Raw genomic sequence first — 21,536 nt, 5'->3', positions numbered from 1 at the left:
GAAATATTTGGGAAAATGATGGTAATTTGACATCTCTGTGTGGCAGCTGTTGGCAAATTATGACTTTTTAAAGGCAACCACTGTGTGTATGTACTTGACACATACAGATACACATAATGTTGCAGATTAAAAAGTCAACATTTACTTTCGTCATAGATAATGCTGAGATTACACAGCTTTTGCCAGTGTGGAGTATGAAATCACTGTGTTAATCATAGTACTAACGTGGGAAGAATATTGACATTGTAATAACCCCAAGCACAAACAGTGACTTTCTTCTGAAAAAAGAAGTGTTCTATTCACTGGAATAGTAAAATAAGCTAATGGGCTTCCTATAGAATTACTGAGGTCCTTGTAATTTACGTAGTTCATAATAATAGTTATGTTTGACTAAGTCTTCCTCTAATGCTTTATCTTACATGTATTACACTCAAAAGCTTGATTTTCAGTATTAAGTAGATAGCTCATACAGTTGTTACTGGTTATATTTGCTGTGATCTGAGATGCAATGTAAAGATACACTGAATTTAGATAAAATTTAAGTTGATACATACAGATTATGCAGCTCAGCACAGCGCAGTCAGATGGGTTTTGTGGCACAGGAAGCAGCCAGACTAACGTCACTCTGGTTTTGACTAGTAATTGCAATATCAGATGGAAGATACTATCTTGTGATACTCCAGAGATCAGCAAGTTGCTTATTTTTCACAAATTGTATGTTTGTGAAAAGCATGGATCTACACTGTGTTACTTTCCGAGTTCTATGACCATTTTAGATTTTAAGGATTTTCTATACTATTGCTGTGCATTGGTTATTTTTTTTTTTTCTTCCTAACATTGGGGAAAAACCTTTGAGAATTTGCTGCATTTCTTAGTCGGTGGCACTGAGAAACACATCAGTGTGTTTCAGAACCCTGCATCAGCAAGCCAGTGTTTTTTATCTTACTATCTTTTTGATACAATCTTTCTTAATAAACTTTTTCATTAAGTCTGCAAACAGTATTATCATATGGCTTTTCTGTACTTTTGTTAGCTGTTTTCCTTTTAAGGAAATTCGTTATGATGCAGCCAAGCTAACAAAACTTGACCCGATGATAAGCAGTTAAAAGTCCATCTGCTTCTCTTAATGCTTACTATTGTCAGGCAAATGGTAGTGCAATATATTTCTGATGTTTCAACAAAATGAAATGAAATTAAACATGGCTTACTGCATCATGTTTTTGATTTATTATTCCAGTCTAATACTGTTCCAATATATCTAGTTTAAAAGAAAAACAGCAGGATCCTGAGACTGAAAGTGGAAACTCAGATTTACCATCTAATTTGTTTGGATTTTTTCAGTTGGAGGTGAATTTTTGGATTGTTTCTTGGGTTGTTTTTTTTTGCTAGCTGATGCTTAGCATCTCATAGGTACACTGGCTGTTCTGCCTTAGCATGTGGTTGCCTCTCAGTGTTGATCAATAGACTGACTTGCTCTAAGTCTTCTTGTGGCCTGTACATTCACAGTTTCAGGTTTTGATGTCTTTTAAGAGACAATACTTGAATGTAGTGTAGCATAAAAGACCACTCACCTGTCTCTACTAGCCATCTGCTGCCTGTGGGGGTCAATTGTGTTTATATCAAACGGATCATGGGTTGAATTGCTAAAATAAGTGCAGGTTTTCCAGAAGAATCAAACTGACTTGAATGGGAGCTTTGTGCCCTGAGGAGCATTGTGTATGTGTGCACATGCATCCAGTGATGTTCAAGGACACTTTTTAATCATAATCACTTTAATCGCTAGGCAACATGACCAGAGCCACATAATGAATTTAGTTATGGGGTTTTGTCACTAGACAATCAGTGTGCTGAAAGTAGGTGAACAATTGGAGCCGTAACTCCGGGGTGGTAACATCTGTGGGTACAATGCTCGCCTCAACCATCTAGGCCTGCTGTTTGCTGTCTCCAAGCAACAAGCTTTGTCTTTAAACTTCCAGAAACTCAGGTTTTTCTTTTTCTAAACATATGTTTTGACACCCAAGGGCAAGGATTGTCTTTCATTGCTTGTGATTTCAACATGATGTTAGCAAGTTTTTGCTAGGTCAGCTGACAAATGATCTAGTCTTCAGAAAGTCAGAGCATAATTTAACAAAATCACAAATTCAGTGTGATCAGAAGTGTCAGGTTATGTTGCCATGCTTCATTTTACCCTAAGACAGCAAAATACCTATAGGTAATGGCTCAGTCATGATTCTTGGTCAGAGCTTTGCATTCCCTAAATGTGTTTGTCTCTCTGCAGTAGTTGGTATAGGACATAGTTATTCGCAGAAGCATGCAGCTGCCATTTCATTCTGGTGTGTATTATAAAGCAACACATTTCAGAATAAGTGCATTTTCCAAGCAGAAGGGGGCTGTTTGAGATTCATCATGGCCAGTTCAGCTGTGTAGTGCATAACAGAAATGAGACATGTCAACAGTTCCTAATGAGAAGATGTAAAGCCATTCATCACGTCAGAGAAAAATAGGGTAGGCGAGCTGGCAGCCTTCCTGCCAACTTACGCGGCTTCTTGCCAAGTGGGCAGCTGGAGGAGTTGGACCAGACTCTCTTGGAAGAACCAGTACTGAATTCTTGAGAAATATTCCCCCTTTTGAGAAAGTTTCAGATGCTAGTTTTTACTTAGAGTTGCTATGAATTTCTGAGGGAGTCCAAATTCTTTTACTAAGTGGAATTTACAATTTCCGAATGGTGATTAATAAAGAAGGAGCAACACCCTGTTTAGACAGTTTGGGAAAAATTCCATTGCAATGTTGGATAAGCAGAAATAGGAAAACAAACTTCTTTTTTTTTCATATTGCCTTTTATGAAGTAATGTATTTTTTACTTCCACACGCTTCACAAAATCAGCTGAAAAGACACTTAACTAGCAATTCTATTCTAAAGTTGTTTCAATCACAAAAGGATTGACTTTTCCAGAAAGTATTTTATATTCATGAGAAAAATATATCTAGACAGTTAACCTTTGCTGCGCTTCTCTTTCTGAAGTTCAGAAGAGAATAGATAAATTCTGTAAGGAGGCATACAAAAGTGGTGATGAACCTACCAACCCACCAGAATAAATTAGATAAAGTGCAGTAACATTAGAAAGGGGAAAAGAGAAGATAAACGCTCCTGTTGATGGAGCTATAGCATTTAGTCTCTGGAATATGAAGTTTTTCTCTTAAATATTCAGGTAGTCAGAATTACAGCCAGTGAAGTAAAACATTCACTCCTTATTTTATACTTTTGGCTGTCATTTAGAAAGACCGTTTGTTCAAGTACTCGTTTCAATGATAGTCCGATCTGGTGCTGTGAACTCCACAAATTGCTTTGTGTCAACTGAAAGCCAGTGGCTTCCAAAAACTAAAACAAAACCACACTGTTTTTTCATGGGAATGGTTATGAAGCACTTTTCATGCCAGAGAAGTCTTCACTTAGCTACTGCACCATGAAAGGAGTGCTTACATTATAATCGGAACAGAATGATGTCTCAGCTGGTCTGATGCTGGGTGGCCAGCTCAAAAGCCTGAAATTCCAAACCAGGAGGGGTTCAGTTCACTGCAAAGGCAGAAGAGGTTCTGGAGCAGCCTTTCTATGAAAACCAAAGTATTCCTGCTTAAGGGTTTCAACACCTGGCTTTACTCAAGTTGGGCAAGGGAGATTGCAGATATGAATCCCCTTTTCTGATTCATGCAGACCTACAGGCACAGACCCACCTGGGTAGCAGACCGTGCAAACAAGGAAATGTTTTTTTTTAAAAAAAACCACACCACTGCTACCATGATCATTGTACATCTGTGTTTATTTGCTGGTATCTTCTTTAGACATACTTTTATACTATAAACTCCTCCTGGCAATCATCTCGCCATATGGGGTGTTAGCATACAGAGTGTCCTGTGGTGTGTGCCCACTTAAAGCATATGAAAAATAATGGTTCTGGCTTTCGAAAACATTTGAAAGGTGAGAAAAACACTCACATACAGAAAATCTAACATTTTTGAACCATGTGTACCCACAGTTACATTACCAACGTTGTCAAATTTTCAGTTTCGCGTTATAGATCTTCAGCCATAGGGCGAAGGTGCCTCTCCACGGTGGACTGTGTTACCAGCCATAGTGTCTGGTAAGAGCACCCTAAAAGCTGCAGTCAGCACCTTACGGGGTGAAGGCAACAGCGTACGTTTATATCACATAATAATGGGAACAGTCTGTTCTAAATCTTTACCGTTTTGTGGGAGACAGCCTTGTGTTCCACACAGCCTCAGCTGTACCGAGGATGGATGCTTGCTTCACTGGTACCTGAAAATTGTTGCCTGTTATTTATATTTTTTCTTTTTTTTTTTTTTTTCCTCGTTGCTTTCTCAATTAGCGACTTGCAGCAATTTGTTGCATACTTTTAGGAAGTACCTCGGCAGATTGTTTTACCCTTTCTGGAAATAACAAGCTGCATGTAATTCAAAGAATTAGCAAATTAGAGCACGATAAGAATGAGTTACAGAAATGGCCTGTGTTCTCTAATGCTTGCTTTTTTAATCATAATGAATGTGACTTTCTTGAGGCAATTAAGACATCCCTCAGTTTTGCTCTTTATACCATACAAAAATACTATCTCCCTAACCAAGGAACGTTAATAAAGGGCAATTTTCAGGAGCAGGGTCTAGATTTCACAGCTGGGAGTTGGTAGAGAATTTTGGAGGGTTGAAAGAAGGAGTGGGGGGCTGCGAGCAGCTGTGAGCCAGGCTGCAACCTCAGGCCAACAGGCAGCACACACACACGCACCGTTCTGGTGATCAGACGCATCCTCCTTTCTTCCTTCAAAGGTGTGGTGCTGCTTAGAGGTAAGGTTGGAAAATGGATGTGAAACAGGTGGTAAGCTATTTATTATAGATTAAGCGTTGACAGTGTGCTCCGTGCTGTCAAAACATCAAACCATGCTTCTTTCCCCATGGAGCTTCCTCCTAAGTAAACGGCCCAGTCAGACACAGAACTGTTCAGCAGCGCACAGCAGAAGTTCATTAAAAAAGTGAAAAACGAAGCAAACAAACCAGCAATCTCTTCGTAACAGACAGACGCAGGATAACCGGAGAATTGATACTTCAGATGACTTTAATTGCGGGTTCTCAGCTGGTTTTCTGCCTGAACTGAGGAGTAGTTTAAATAAATAACATTATGAGTGCAGATTGCGTGAAATGGATTCGTGTCTGTAACTGATTATTTTCAAGATAGTACCTGTCTTTAAATTAAGCCTCTTTTGAGATGAAATCTAATATATATATTTGCTGGCTGAAAGGTACTGTATCTTATGCCATATATAACCCCCAAATTTAGATAACCTAGCTTTAGTAGAGATAGTCTTCCAAATCTGGTTTTTATCAGCCACTGGAGAGTTTCCTGTAAGATTTAAATCTGCAAGATAGCTGAGAAAGTTTTTGCAAGTAGACGACTTTTTTAACCTGAAAATTGAAAACTGAAACATCAATATTCAGCACCACGCAGTGAAAATTGTATGTCCTCAGCTGTGCTGAGAAGTGCTAACTTCCTTTTTAAAATGAGCCAACTCAGAATTTATACTGTTGTTGCCAGGGGTCGGAGAGGACTAATGCTGCAGTGCCTGTGCACAGCAATACTGGCTGCAGGTTTATGCATCAATGTTAAGATCATCTCCTAGAAAGGGCGTGTGGTTTTGAACCTTCTGTTACTGGGATTCACTTCCATGTTGCAGAAAACATAATGCAGAATAGTATAATTTGGCATCTTCAGATACATACATTCTAAATACATGATCCTAATTGTTATGGAGATTGCTTTTTTATTTTCTTGAAAAAAGCAGTAGGTTTATATATATATATATGAGTATGTAAGTCATGCCGCAGTGCTGAGAAATTGTTGTTACAAATCGGAGCTTGTAATTCTTCAGTTATACACAGACATTCAGATAAAGATGAAGAATCCCGTATTTAATACAGGAATTTTAATTACGTTGGGCCAGGAAAAGGGGTCAAGATCCAAATAAAGACCAGACAACTCTGAAAAAAATATTTAATTCCTTTACATTAGAGAAAAGCAGTGCCTCTTCTAGAGCACCTGTAATCTCGCCTGATGTAAGAATAGCTTTGGGATGCATTTTTCCTCCTTCAGTTTACCTTGGAGGTGTTGAGCCCTCTTAATCCTACGCAAGCCCTTGCTGCTGGGGTGCCGCGTCTTCAGCTGACGTCTGCTGCCACCTACCGTTTTAATTAGCAGGCGTCATCGGTTTGGCAGGAGCACGTTCGTACTGGCAAACCGAGCAGGTTAGCTGATGGGCGAGTGGGGGAAAACAGTAGCGTAGCTGTTCTGTGAGCTTGCTGCAGTAAAACCTTTACCTGCAAGAGCGCCCCAGCAGTTTCATTTAAACACCAGTCAAGCCACCAAATTACTTTTTTTTTTTTTTTTTCCCCCCCAAAAAAATAACTGAAAGGCTCCGTTGTTACTTCAGATCCATGAAAAACCACCTCAGCTCATTACAGAAGATGATTGTCAAATGTGTTTTACAGGACATTCCATTACTGCTTGGGTAGGAGGGGGTGAGCTGCTGAATTTCTCCCTTTTTATTCTTAATGTTATATTTTTTAGGCTGGTACATTTAGAATGCATTTTTTTAAGTTAGCTCTTGTCTTTCGGTTTTTGTAAAGAACAAAAATTAAGGTAGTCCTTGTTTTCTATTTTTCAGCTGTTCGTTGGTCTCGGATTTCCATATGAAGGGCCAGCTCCTTTAGAGGCTATTGCTAATGGATGTGCTTTTCTAAATTTAAGATTTAACCCACCAAAAAGTAGCAAAAACACAGAATTTTTCAAAGGCAAACCTACACTCCGAGAGGTAAGCTTTATCAATCTTGGAAATTTCTTTATTGAAAATGATTGTGGATTTCTTTGTAGTAACACGAGATAGGAAAAGTTGCATAATTGTTCACAGTTCATTGGAAAAGTTGTGCAGCTGTCGTTTTCTTTAGTCACTGATGGGATTGTCAGTTCTTATTTTTAAAGGATAATGAAAAATTTTCATTAACATACTGTTAAGCTTTACCTCTAGATTTGCCTGTAGATACATTTAGCTAATTCTTATGGATAGATGATAAACCGGGCTTTCACTTGAAAACCTGCTGTTCTGCCCAGGAACAGATCGTGTCATCTGGTACATAAGGTGTCACTTGAAAGCAGTTTTGCTTTGTTGAAGAAAGAAACATTAGCGTGGGCTGTGCAGGAAGTAAATAGGTGTTTAAGTAAATCATAAAAATGACATTTGTGGGTTGTGTGTGTTTTGGGATTATTTTTTTTCCTCCAGAAAAGACTTGCTCAAGGCACTGTTGAACTAAGGTATTAATGGTTACAGCCCACCATGTTTGTGCTTAAACACTGAAGATATTTGGAGAATGGACTCTTTAACAGGAAAACCAAACCTCAAGCTTTCAAAACGGCCGGTGTGTTTAGACTCTAGTAAGAGAAAAATGAGGCTAAGTAAACTAGCCGCTCATACTGGCACTGACTGGAATATTTTTTTTCTTTGACATAAGTAAAATTCAGCCTATACCACTTGCAAGCATTTAACAGTCAAGTAGCCATTTCTGATGTTAGCATTTTTGCCCGTGACCGTGGCTTGTTCATAGGTGTATGTATGTATTTTCTTTACATGCTTACCTGAAGGGAAAGCTCTCTGCTTACACTTAGATGATGAGAACTTTGTGCAGCCATATTGCCCGATTCAAGTTACGCCTGGGATATATAAATTGCGTACTGAGCAGTGCCAGCTAGTTGATAAGCAAAAGGCAATTTTCCATTTTAAACCAGGAGCATAAATTCCTTATGATTTCATGATCCAGGACGGTAATTGCCTTTCATCTTGTTACGCATTCAGCTTGTACAGGACAAGAGTTCAAACTCGCCCCTTCTGACAGCTCACATTGCTAACAAAGGAGATAGCAATAAGGGAAAAAACCCCTCTGTTTAAACTTACTCCTTGGGCTTGGCGCCTTTCAGAGCTTTTCTTCGGTGGGTCACTCGACTGTTTGTCTTGTTTCCAGTTTTTCTGTGCCCAGACACTAAAACTGGTCAGGCTCGGTAAATAATCTGGACCCACTTAGCTCTTTATTAGGAATTTTAGTGCTTGGAATGCTGTGCTAAATCCCACTGGCATGTGCGGCACTAACAGAAATGCTGTGCACCTGACTTGTACAGACAAGTAATCCCTGTTGGCTGCTTTAGTACAAAAAATATAATGAGCATTCATCACAAATACTGCTGCGTTCACATGCTCTGCTGACCTGTCCTAAGAGTAACCTTTTCTCTTAATGGTTTTCCCAACTGCATTTAGATCCGATTGCCAGTAATCCATGTGCTGGTTCTTTGGGATTAAGAAAGTCCTTAAATCCTTCTCTCAGTTTTTTCAAGTGTTAAAGGAGAACAAAAAAAGCTTGTGTAGTCCTGCAAATTGGGTATCCATAGACCAATTTGAAAAATGAAGTCTGTGTTTAGTACTTTTGTAAAGTAACCATTACAAGTCACTATTTCTCTCTTGTTCTAGATAGAATGGGGCCGGGGGGGGGGGGGGGGGGGGGGGGGGGGGGGGGGGGAGTTAACTGTTTCCCCTCTACCTGCAAGATGGGGTCCTGTCGTGAAATCTCTGTACAAGAACTGGAAATGACAATTTTCGTTTGAGATCAGCAATGGCTTTGTCCTAGGACATGATTTTGCTGGGGGAAACAGACAGGGAAAAAAAAAAAAAAGAAAAAAATCACCTTCAAGCAACTTGGTTTGTACCTGTATTTGTAGCAATATTTCTTCTCCATTCTGCACCCACCACCCCTGCCAAACAAAGAAAACATTGTCTGCTAAATCTAGTCAAAATGAGTACTTGGTGGGCGTGGGTTCTTTCATTTTGTGCTTTTAGGAAGGAAAAAGAAAAAAGACCTGAAATTAGAAATTAATTCCAAATCTATTTATAAGAATTCTTATAGATTTTACTTACAGACAGAGGGAGTATCTTCTGAATATCTAAAACATTAAGCCTTGGCTAATTAAAGCATTTCAGTGTTAGGAAATAGTATTTTTTGAGAATACAGATGTAGAACAACTGGTGCAATGAAAATACGTTGCTAGTTACTCTTAATACTTGAAACAGCTACTAGTCTGAGAATTTGTTGTTTGTCTTCCAGATCAGATCTGGTTTTAATGTTGCCATCTGTCTGTCAGAGGTGGTAGAGAAAGAGTGGTTTAAGGCATAATTCCTAAAGCTTTGTGGAATTCAAAACTCTGGTTTATGTTCATAATTTTATAGGTGCAATAGAAGACTTTGTTGTTGTTACTGAAAGCAATAGGAATGTGGCTTCTGCCATCTGAAGTGCAGACATACATGCCCTGGGAACTCAGTCTTGGTAACCAAATTTTTAGGTACATACAGGTTTAGCGGCAGTAGAAATACTATTGAAAAAAGATTAGAACCTGTCAGTCTTTGAGAAGCACTGCACTTTTTTGAGAAATATAAAATACTCCGATGGGAGCACAACGCAGTGGGCTGCAAGTGAGTGTAGGCAGCTGCAGCAGCTGTCTGTGTGCAGAAGCATCCTGAGGTACCTGCCCAGCAGCTGCCGCTCTGTGAGCCCTCAGCACCCCGCTGCCCTGCAGCCAAAGGTGGGAGCCTGCAGAGAGCCCCCTGGAGCGCTGGTCTCAGGGCACACACTTGCACCAGCTGATCCCGTCTGTAACTGTAAGACTGGCTTCTCTTGTCCGCAAGCAGAATGCAATAGGCAAAAATGGTTTGAAATGGTCTCTTGCATTCGCTGAGGAAGAGAGCAAGTGTGGTGTATGCCCAGTGCAGGAGAAGGTTCTTTCCCACAGACGCTGTTTCCTACTTCAGATCTTTTGCACTGTCCAGATTTTTCTTTGGATCATGCATAAAGAGGCAGCTGTATAAAAATTGTCTATGAATAATCTATCTTGTAGGGGTTTTTTTGTATTTATTTTTAAAGGAATTGTCTTCTGAGGCCAGTGTGAAACCTTCCCCTCTCTTCTGCAGCTTTTGCTTCCTCTCAGTGTGTGCATTTGCGTGTTCCTTACTCCTGTACAACCTGTCACAAAAATCACTTTTAGTGCCATCCTGCTAGTTCTGAAGGAAACCTGTGACAGAACTTTTCCTTAGTTACCGACTTGGGTATTTATTGAATCTGTTTTCTGGCAAAGTGGTGAGAAAAATAGCAATTAACGCTCTTACTGAAGTCAAATCGCTCTTGTAGTATCAGCAGCAAAAGTCAGAATTCATCCTATATGATAGAAATGATTCTTTATTCACTGCTAACCACAGAAGCTTGGAAGTGTTTGAAATTTGAAGGAGAGAGAGGGTGAGGATGTTGTCTGAAGGTGAGACAGGGCAAGGATGACATCTCTTGAAGCCAATCATGCAGGTCTAACCAGGACTGGTGGCAATTACGGGTTGTGACAACAGGGCTGCTCTGTGAATGAGCTGCGGGGAAAAGGGTCACATTGTAAAAGTAATTTCAGTAAGCATTAAGTCTTCTGTGCTGCGGGTCGTTATGAGGACTAAAGCCACAAATGAGAGGTGAACAAATGTAACTTGTGATCTGCATTAATGTCTGATTTTCAGTTTTCCAAGTAAATTCGCTCTCTGAATTTTACACAGAAAAATCTGAAAGGTAACTCAGAAGGAGTAACACTGACTGTTAAGATTCTAGCTGAATTCTTGCATTATCCTAGTGCATTTCATCCCAAAAGTCCGATGAAGAGAGTAAGAGGGAAGGATATCTTGACGCATTAATTTTTACCAGTATCATTTCTTCCTTTCAGTTGACATCTCAGCATCCCTATGCGGAAGTTTACATTGGGAAGCCCCATGTCTGGACTGTAGACATCAATGATCTTTCTGAAGTCGAGAAGGCTGTGAAATCAATTTTGAATCAAAAGGTGAGAAAGGTGTCCTCAATTTGAGGGTGTATTGTGTACTGCTTCCTAACGTTAGTTTAATTAAAGCAGTGCGCTGCGCTTTGGTAGGATATTGGGGAAAAAAAGTTTTTAATTACATATCTGTGATATCTGATTATCACGTTTTAGTACTGGCTATGTCACGTTTTTACCTGAAAAAAATAAGCATGAGCGCATTTGTATAGAACTGCAAATTTCATATGTAAATTATACATACAGTCTGTATTTTCTGTGCATTCAGTGAGGAGGTTTTCTTCTTGATCCTTAGAGCATTGCAGGCTGTCCAAATACGTGCTCAACTCTTTTGACTAATTTTGTAGCCTTGACATAACTGCCACTGAAGTGCTTGTGCACTTGCAGCGTGGAATTGTAATGAGGGCACTTCAAGGGGGGTGAAAAAGCTTGAAGTCATTTTCAAAGGTATCACATTCCTTTTTGTCATAATGTTTCCTTTTTCACTTCAACTCCAGAACTGAAACTTATTGAAACAGGAGCTCTGGAGTGCCATAGGGTCTCAGGGTAGCTTTATATCTGCTACTTTGCAGCGTACCCTGAGCTTCCTTAAAGATAACCACTGAGCAACTTTTATTGCCTTTACAAAGGAGCAAAAATCAGCTTCAACTGCTGATGGTTCTGTGAAATTGTTAATGAGTTAGCGAGTTTGTTTGCATTATTGTTACTGCTTAAGCTGTATTTGGAATGCAAGCTGCTACTGCACAGCACACCACAAAGTTCATTTAAACAAAAAACCACTCTAACCTGAACCCACTATGTTTCCACAGATTGACCCTTATTTGCCCTATGAATTTACGTGTGAGGGGATGCTTCAGAGGATGAATGCATTTATTGAAAGACAGGTATGAACTGTTAAGGTGGATTAGACACTCTTTCATGTTGGAAAGGGAGGACCCTCTCCATTTTAAAGCTTCTCAGGGTTGTTGCTGTTCAAGTAGAAGCAGGAGCTGTGCAGTCCTTCTCTGGGCAGCTGTTTGCTCAGATGAAGTTCCTGTGAGAGGTCCACGTGGACTCAGATTCACTTCTGTGGGCTTGGCCATGTGGGGCTTGGGAGGCTTCTTCCAGGTACGGCACCAGTGGGATTTTTCATGTGTAAAGAGACTGACTAGAAATTAAGGCAAAATGCTGGCTACCAGAATATTCATTCTGCTTCTCAGTTTGCCATTGGGTTTTGATTTGCCACATGTGTTTGCAGAAATGGATATACTTGTCTGAATTTCAGGAGCTGTAGGAGCTTTTAAATTTTCCTCTTTTTTTTTTTTTTCAAATTTATTGATTGATCAGTTGATTTACAAAGAACATCCCTTCTCCTGATCTTATATCAAAGCAGAAAAGCAAAATAATTTTTCAGTATATATGTGACTTCCTTAACTGTGTACCCACAAAAAACCTTTGGATCATGAAGTATCACATAAATAAAGAGATACTTTTGTGGTAGAATTGCACTTAGGCTAAGGACTAATGTTTCTGAGTGGGCTTTGCAAGTATTAATTTCAATCGATAAAGTTTTAAATGGTTTGGAAACCAGATACTGAAAGCACTTTTGGTCCCTATGCCAGCTGAGAAGGTATTGAGAGGGAGTAATAAACTGCAGAGATTTCTGTGGGGTGCTGATTTCTCGAAATGGTATGTTTGCTTGGACTTCTGCCCAAGGCCGGATCTGTTGCAGTGGCCAGCTCTGCCTTTTGTTCTGGCTGCTGCAGAAGAGGGATAGGAGTAACCTACATCTCTGTTACGCCAATTAGCTTCCAGGATTTCTTTCAAAAGCACTGCACGTGCTCCTGTACATGCATTTCTGAAAGAGGACAGTACTGCAGACAGTAGCAAAGAATAACACGGCTTCAGGTCAGAAGTGTAACAGTTATTTCCAGTTTCCTGCCAATAAACACTTGATGCTTTTTGCTGCTGTATTGATGACATAGCCTGCAAAAGTATCTCTGCTTCTTATTCTTCTGCCCAAGTTAGCTATAATTGAGAGTTTTTCTCAAAATGAAGGAATTTGTCAAATGGAGGAAATGGAGGTTAGTGTAAGGGAGAAAAAGAAACCATCTAGAGATGGCATCTGTGGGGCAAACCTGCCTCTCCCCTGTGGACCTCCCTCAAGGACTAAGCCCCAGCCTGTACTGCGTGCTCCTTGGAAATAAATACAGCATTGTAGTGTTGTTCACTGCTTTGACTAATTCTCAAAAGCCATTATTGTTTCACAGCCCCCAGGATGCTCAAGCATCATCATTAGCTGCATGTGCTTAGCACTGTGCCTGATTAACGTGTCAGATGAAGCAAAAACAAAGGTTGAGACCTTATTTTGAAGAGTCTGTTGGTGGGAGTCAGGCAGAACAGAGAAAGCAGCACAAGCTTGGAACAGGAGCAAAGATGCATGGAGTTGATCTGGTTCAGAGGCTGTGGGGTGCATTGACCACAAGAGTATGGTCTTCAGGGAATGTTTGAATGTGAAAAGGATGGTCCCAGATACACTCACCCACAAGTCACCCTATGGGACAGTGAAACCATAAGATTTAAAGGAGTAGTCCAGAGTTCCCCTTCTGGGGCCTTGGCTCAGGATCAGCAGGGAGGACAGTGTTCACAAGACAGGTTTAGTGAATTCCCCGAATCTTCATATTCAGTGTCTGGGCTGAAGGTCTCTAGGGTCATAAGCAAGAGAGCTACTGTGAGCTGTGGTTTCACGTTTAGCAGTGCCACCTTCAGCTGGATTGAAACAGCTTTCACGCCAAGCTACTCCCTGCCCGCGCGCTACCCCTGCCAGCAGCCCAGCGTGGGTGTTGGGTGCGTCTGTGCCGTCTGCTGAATCCATCCCTTGATCCCGTTCGCTCTGTGGCTGCACAGACAGTTGTGTCAGCTCCACAAAGCGGCAGCGTACGGTGGGAACCAGAGGGTGGGACTGCTTAAATTGGCACTGCCATCAAAGGGAGCAGCCAGGCAACTGCAGCCGAAGCAGCCGCGGGGTTCCCTGTTGCAAACTTGGGAGCTGCTGGATGAGGCAGGCTGGGCTGATGGAGCAGACAAGGCTGAGTTTGAAAGATGTGGTGAAGCGGAGTGCGTGGTAACCTGGCAGAAAATGGTTTTGGCAGGGCTCTGCTCGGTTAGCAACCAGCTTGGCTCAGCAGAGGGTCAGCTGAGCACCAGAGCTTGGTGAAGGGAGCGGAGTGAGGACATTAATCCAAGAGGAAGAAAAGCCAGAGGGAGGAGGACACCTCCTTTGACAGCAGGGCTAAGCCCGTCTCACCTTGAAATTGTGGTTATAGGTAAAACAAATGTAAGTGCAGTCTCTGGTGAAGGTTAACCTTCTGTTTTACATAGCATCTTTTCTTCATTTTACCTTTATGCAGTTGTGGGGCAAGATAGACTGGGTGAAGAGACCAAATTTGGGTTGCTTCTAATGGTTGATAGGAAAACTAGCCAGAGACAGCAAACTGGAACACAGCCCTGAGTGCCGATACCTGTGAAGGTGATGTACTCTGGGATGGGCTTCAGGGTGGCATAAGCTGAGAGGCTTCCCACCAAGCTGTGGACTGGAAATAGGAGGCTGTGGCTGGTTTTGGGGAAGGATTTCCGACTAAGAGATGTTAAAAGCTGAAGCCCCCAGCAAATGGTGAAGCCTCACAAGTGATTCGCTGTCTCTGAAAAACATTGTCTTCTGCCTGCAGTGGCTGTGAATCCAGCCTGACATTACAGTATTGTATTGTCTATGTTACATTAGTATGTGTTACAGTATTGGATTGGATTTTGAACCTATATAGTTTTTCTCCTGCATCTAGTATTTTAAATACTGATTTATAAAAGGACAGAATAAGCAGGGCACTTGAAGTCCAAATAGCAAAATGACCTTTTTGAAACAACCTCATTAAAAAGTACCTCCAACCATCTGTTGTTAACCTGTTTTTTTTAAGATTTGTTAAAATTATTCTAACATAAATATGCTCTAAAATTACTCAGTTTTTTTGAACATGGCATGGGGGAGTGGCTTAGAGCTGCATCAGGGGAAGTTCAGAGTGAATAATGGGAAAACATTCTTCACTGAGAGGGTGGTCAAGCACTGGAACAAACTCCCCAGGGAAGTGGTCATGGCCCCAAGCCTGTCAGTGTTCAAGAAGCGTTGGGACAATGCTCTTAGATAAATGGTTTAGCTTTTAGGTTGCCCTGTGTGGAGTCGGGAGTTGGACTCTATGATCTTCGTGAGTCCCTTTCCAATCAGGATGTTTTGTGATTCATGATTGTATAATACTAAATTTATGGTTAGACCTGGGAGTATGAACACTTCCTCCTTCAGCAGAGGCAATCTGGAGGAAAAAAAACCCACCAAACTGATATTGAGGACTGGTAAATAAAGATTTGTGGTCTTACTTTCATTCAAATTTCAAGTAGTTCAGCCTTTCTAAGCTTTGGGTCACAGTGTAGGACCTGCTCCTCCAAGTATTAGTTTTGTCAGGAGAAAGCAAACCGTGATGGACCGGGCCCAGGTTTTTTTATAACCTTTTGATGACAGTTGCTGAATGTTGAAATAACGGCTGAATGTCATGGAATGTTATATAAAACCAGTGATTAGAATTTTCTCTTTGCTTTTTCTCATTTTAAAGTCAAGACTGTAAGAACTTGTCTTTGAATAGTTTTCGCTAGCAGCTGTGCTCAGATACTGTTTCTTCCTTCCCTCTCTCCGCTGTGGTGACACTTGACTGCATGCATTATTTATTTATAGCCAATTCTTCTCGGTGTTTGGAGAACACCTTTACTAGCAGTTCAACCAAGAAGAGCAAACAAACCATTTGAATCCTGGTTGCTTTATAGGAATCTTCAGTCTTTTATGAGTTCTGCTCACTCCATAGCACTGCAAGTCCCCTGATCCTTTCCACGTGGCTCTCCACATGGGCCACTTGAGATGTTTCTCGCCTACAGGGTAACTGAAATTCTTCTCCTACCAGAATTTCCTCCTGATACTTGTGCTGTTAAAAAGTAGTTCTGCCAGCACCGGGTTAGTGAAACAGGAGTCACTGAGAAAGCCAAAACGGGTTGGGTGTGTGGAAGTAAAGAGACTTTAGCTAGAATTGCTTATGATAAATTAAAAAAAGTAAAGGTAGGGAAGAAGCTTCTTTGGGAAGGATGATACTACCACGTTTCGAGTAGCAATCAAAGGTGATCATTCCCTCATGCTAAAAAAAAAATTAAAAAAAAAAATACTCTGAGCTTAAATTATTGATTTTTAATACAACTGAAATGAGTTGCAAAATGAGTATTTGGGTGATGATAACCACTTCTTTTATTAGTGGTGAAAATTGCTGTCAGGCGACTGGATGCATCATAATAAAATACGATCTGTCACTGCAGGATTTCTGTCACGGGCAGGTGATGTGGCCTCCATTAAGTGCCCTTCAGGTAAAAATTGCTGAACCTGGAAAGTCCTGTAAACAAGTTTGCCAGGAAAGCCAGCTCATCTGTGAGCCTTCCTTCTTCCAGCATCTCAACAAGGACAAAGCTCTACTTAGGTAAGTACTTAAAAGCGCAAATACATTATTAGGTCTTTTTTTATCGTAGTGGTTTTTGCCACACATGAAGTTTAGCGTACAGATTCTGTGAGAAGGGAGGATGGGGAGAGAAGTACCGTCTGTTTGGCAGCAGCAAGCTGGGGGCTTAGCTGTCAGTCCTTCGCAGCAGTGGATGGTGGAAGTTCCTGCTGTGCTGAGAGCACCGTTCCACGTAGCATGTGTTTTTGCAGTGAGGAGTACAGCACCGAGGCCAGAAGTTTACATCTCTTCCTTCCCCCTCCATCTCCTCTGCGAGTGCCCTGTGCAGCGCCCTTCCGTGTTGGGTTGCTTGCACTGAGCAAAGATGCTTGGGCACAGATGCCAGGACTGTGATGGTGTTTGGATGGACCCTTGGCAGCCCTGGCTGAGCAGGGACACCGTTCCATAGCTTTTGCCGTGTCCTTCGGAGCGCCGGCGACCTCGCACGGCTCTGAAGGCTCATCCCAACTGTGCTCATCAGCTGGGTCAGGAACGAAACGCAGTTTGTGGCAGTAAATAGAACTCTGTACGTATTGTGTGATTTCTGTCAGTTGTTCACATGATTTTAAATACAGCACTTAGCAAGTGCTTTTATACAGAGAGCTTTCTCTTCGGTCGCGATTAACATCCATGTTGGAACATCTCTATTCACTATATTCATTGGCAATTAGCAATTACTGGTTCTGCAAACCTTTTGTCAGTATTGTCCTAGGTAAAGAATTGGAAACCCTTGTACATTAGAGGTATTAGTACCAATTTATAAAGCTTTCCAGCTATGCATTAAGGAAATTAATGTTGTTTTCAGGTGCTGTCTCCTTGGGAACAAAGTGTATTTTTCAGAATGAAAACAAAGCACTCGATGCTGGGCTCCAACAAATGGCTGCTAGGGAATCTGCTTCCTAGGTTTTCCGTCTCCACTTTCTGCTAAATTAAATTGTAGAAGGTTTTTATTTTTGTATTTTGTTTGAAAAGTTGTGGAGTTCAGAAGCAGCTCATGTAAAAACTTTGTCAGGCTTCTTTTCTAGCTGTCTAGACAGGATTATAATTCAGTGGGAAAAAAAAAACCCTGTTAAATGCTGAAAGCTACCAATGTTTCCAGAGTAAGTGAAAAACAAGCCTCTGCTGGAATTGCTACCCCTCGTGCTTAAGCTTTGTGGTCAGAAAAGAGAAAAGGGCAACTTGAATTTTCTTTTTCCAGCCAGCCAGCGCTAGCCGGTTCCTTGGTTCCTTGTGGTCCTGCTCTGACCGGCTTCTGCTGCGACACAGCAGCATCACCTCATCCTCGCAGTTTGGCTGACCGCACCTCGGGCTGCCCAGGGCTGCCTGGCACCGGGAGGCTGGCCTGGAGGAGATCCCTGCTGAAATCAATGAGAATATCTCCTGAACACAGATTCTTTGGGTTTTTCTTACTAGAAATCCATGGTGTATTTAACTGTTACGTTTTGGGGAACAGTCAAAATCATTTTTTTCCTTTTTAACGTCTTTCATTAATCCTTAGGAAGCAGAGTAAAGCTGGAAAGGCTGTACTGCCCTCTGCAGAAAGAATCTGCGCAGGCAAAAAGAAATGAGAGTCATGTTCTGAAAATCTGCAATTCTAAATGAACTTGACTTGGGATGTAATATAGCATTTTGGTTTATTTTTAGCAAGGAAGGATGAAAACTGTACCGAACTCCTGCTAACTCCCCTGTGATTTAGATCGTGTGCTTTGCTTTTTAGGCATAACGTCGAGTGTCTCACCATGGAGTCTGCAAATGATATTCTGGTCCCCTCTTTCGATGGAAGAAGGAAGCACTGTGTTTTCCAAGGTGACCTCTTGCTGTTCAGCTGTGCCGGATCCCACCCAACCCACAGAAGAATCTGCCCCTGCAGAGACTATATTAAGGGGCAGGTTGCGCTTTGTAAAGACTGCCTATAGCAGCAGCAGAGCTTCTTTTGAGTTGAGGACAAAATGTAAGTAGTTTTGAGAGGAGCTACTTATTACTTCCTGCACTTTTGTCCAGGTTTTTCGCTGCAGGCAGAGCTATCCTTGCTGGGCAGAATTGTCTACTAAGGGAGGAGGGGTTCATAGCAAACAGCTAACTGATCTTTTTTGACTATGAGAACATTTGCAGTGTAACTCTTCAGATTCCTTCATCTGTTTGCAAAGAGAAGTGAGTTTCATGTTCTACAGTGATTTGAAGATGACTGCACAGAATAGTTTGTAGAAAATTCCTAGACCCATCAAACTTCTTTTTTTGTTGTTTGGGTGAAGTGTTTTCTATTTTTTTTAATGCGTTAGGACATCCCCCATCATGGTTAGCTAAAGGGTCTCAACTTCATTCCAGTAGAAAATTGAAAAGCTTGAGGGAGGGGGAGCAGGGGAGGGAGGACTGACATTTTATTCTCGATGCACTGTTTTGGGTACTGCTTCAGCTTGAACGGCTGTAACGGGGTTTACTTCACAAGAGCTCGGAATCACGAGATAGCTCTGTACCCTGTTACTGGGTTATCTGGGCCCAGTTCTTTTCTTTTTTTTTTCCTTTTTTTTTTTTTTTTAAACCTTTGTATACAACAAAGTATTGTCTGCATCACAGCCGCTGCATCAGAGCAGTCTGAACAGAGAGTATCGTGAACGAGGCAGTTGCCACTGTGTGACACATGTTGGTGACTCGACAACTGACTAGTGCTGTGGCATTCTTCAGTGTGGAAAAGCTACAAAACATACTGCCATTTTCGGAATGGACTTGTGACAGTTTACCGGTCCCATTTAGAGAGTAATCCTTGGAATTTGCCCACGCTTCTATTGTTAGTCTGTCTACTAGAAATACTGTGTGAAGCAAAAAGTATTCAGCATCATTGGAGCAATATTATCGTTAGAGCCTCAGTTTGCTACGGCTTCCAGTAGTTAAAGTGTTGCTGAATGACATAGAAAGGTTAAACTAAGCTAACTATAATTATTGTATGGTAGAAATGTAAAATGTCTTCATAACTAGCTAGGTTTTTAAAGAGAAATTTTGTCTGAAGGACAAGAGGAGACAACTGCTAAGGAGAGCATTGATCAATCTCATAGGTTCTTTGATTGTTTTTCTGTTGGGGGGGTGTTTGTTTCTTTTTTTTCTTCTTTTTTTTTTTTTTTAGCAGGCACACCAGTTACAAATTTAGAATAAAACAATTCAAGAGTTTAGAATTCAAATCAAACTTTTTTTTTTTTTTTTTTTTTTTTAGAGCAGCAAGTAAAATCTGCTAAACGGCCTTCTTTTTATAGAGGTAACTTTTGTTATTTTCAGCAGAAGGTGGCATGCTTGACAGCACCATTTGTAGTCAGGAAATGATATGCTAAGGTTAGTGAGAAACAGATCTGCAGTAGGTTTGAACGCAGTCGTAGTCTGCAGGTTTGCAGTTTGGACGTGCTCTGACCATCCAGGGAAAAAAGCTCAAATCACTGGGAAGGGTTTTTTCATAAAGATTAACAAAGATCACCAGGTAATAACGAAAAGCATAGATACCTTAAATTTTCCTTTCTTGGATATATCTGGTTGGTTCAGATTTTTCTTGTAACTGGCATTCATTACCTATGTGTGCATATTGATGTATCTCTTGACCTACCAAAGACCAAGCAAGGGAGATGCTGTTTCATCGTGGATGAATTCTCGAGACAAGAGAACAGAACAGTATACTTTCACAGTTTCAATTTAAAAGCAATGAATTCGCTTTTTCAAGTTCTTAGTTTCCTGCCTCAGCACTCCTGACGATGTTACCCTGTAACACTCCATAGCATTGCTGGGGACTGCACAGGGACTTGATCCTGAGAGGTTGTTGAGTATCCAAAATGAGTATGTGGGAGCTGTGGAACAGCAGGGTCACCAGAAACTGGATTGTGATGATGATAAAATCTGCTGTGTTTTAATTTTCCAGAAACAGAACAGCTGGGTTCTGTAATGGGAGGCAAACTTTTTGTATGAAAAGAAAACAAACACAAACTAGTTTGAAAATCCCGACTGTTACCATAGCTCAGCATTTGCTTCAGTCAGCACCAGTGTAGTTTGCATGGGTTTAATACCCTGGAAAAGCTGGGGGGAGGGTTGGGAGTGGGTCTGAGCAGGCACAACTATTCATTTTTTATTTATATAAAATATCCCCCTCATACCTGTGCATATTGGCGCAACTGGAAAACCCTGCGTATTCAAATACATACTCTTGTACGTGGTGCTGAAAGTAAAGGCGACAGCAGAATTTGCCTTTACCCGTTCAGCCTGAGGCTCTTCAGGAGTTTAGTTTGGCATGAGATATCACAGAATTACGTCGGAAACAAAGATCTGTACGTGTGCAAACCACGTAGGTTTTGCTGTAGTGTAATTCTTTGCTGTAAATACCTATTTGCTTGTTCCCCCCCATGCTCCACATGGCATACTGCATTTTATTTTGCCTCTAAACCTTTAAAGTTGGGAGGGTTTTGGTGTTTGTTATGATAAGTTTTTCTGGTCTAGTGCTTTGCTCAATGCTAAGTTTGCCTTTATCACAGCAGGGAGAGTCTGTTACAAGCTCTGGCTCTTCCCTGCTGTAGCCCTGTTTCTTCCCAGGCTGCTGACCTGAATTCCTGCATACTGGCAGAAACGAACAGCAAACCCCAGTGCCGCTGCATTTCAGCCAGGGGCAGAACATCTAAATTGGCTTCAGGATCAGTTGGGTCTGATCCTATTTCCTCTGGAGTCTATAGAGAAGACTCAATAAATCTTAAAGAAAAAAGAATCAAGACCTATAATTTGATAAGCCTCTGTTATTAATTTTGAACTCTCTTTTCAGAAGAAATATTACTTTTATGAAACTCAGCTTCAGTCTAAATTTCCGTAAAAGGAGACTATCCCATGAGAACTGTAAGTGCATAAACTTGGTAACCGTTATCACTGAACCCGACACAGCACTCCCCCGTCACACAGCGGTGTTCGTGCGCTGACAAGTGTGTGAATCCTTCCGCAGATAAGCCCTCAGGCAAGTCCACATGGGCTATGTAAAAGTTTGAGTGGTTTACTAAAAGGTGTAG

General features: G+C 41.2%; 1 protein-coding gene across 1 annotated transcript in view; it reads left to right on the top strand.

Moving 5' to 3' along the window:
* The window catches only part of MGAT5 (alpha-1,6-mannosylglycoprotein 6-beta-N-acetylglucosaminyltransferase), a 75,832-nt gene extending 57,401 nt beyond the window's left edge, over positions 1-18,431 (top strand). Inside the window, exons 12-16 of the mRNA XM_086465359.1 lie at positions 6,726-6,872; positions 10,850-10,966; positions 11,767-11,841; positions 16,340-16,497; positions 18,233-18,431. Of these exons, the coding sequence (XP_086321485.1) occupies positions 6,726-6,872; positions 10,850-10,966; positions 11,767-11,841; positions 16,340-16,497; positions 18,233-18,431 (696 nt within the window). The remainder of the gene's footprint in view (positions 1-6,725; positions 6,873-10,849; positions 10,967-11,766; positions 11,842-16,339; positions 16,498-18,232) is intronic.
* Positions 18,432-21,536: the final 3,105 nt, after the last annotated feature.

Source organism: Leptosomus discolor, chromosome 5, assembly GCF_034619465.1.
Source record: "Leptosomus discolor isolate bLepDis1 chromosome 5, bLepDis1.hap2, whole genome shotgun sequence".
Classification (NCBI taxonomy): domain Eukaryota; kingdom Metazoa; phylum Chordata; class Aves; order Leptosomiformes; family Leptosomidae; genus Leptosomus; species Leptosomus discolor.
This window is presented reverse-complemented; position numbering and strand designations above follow the sequence as displayed.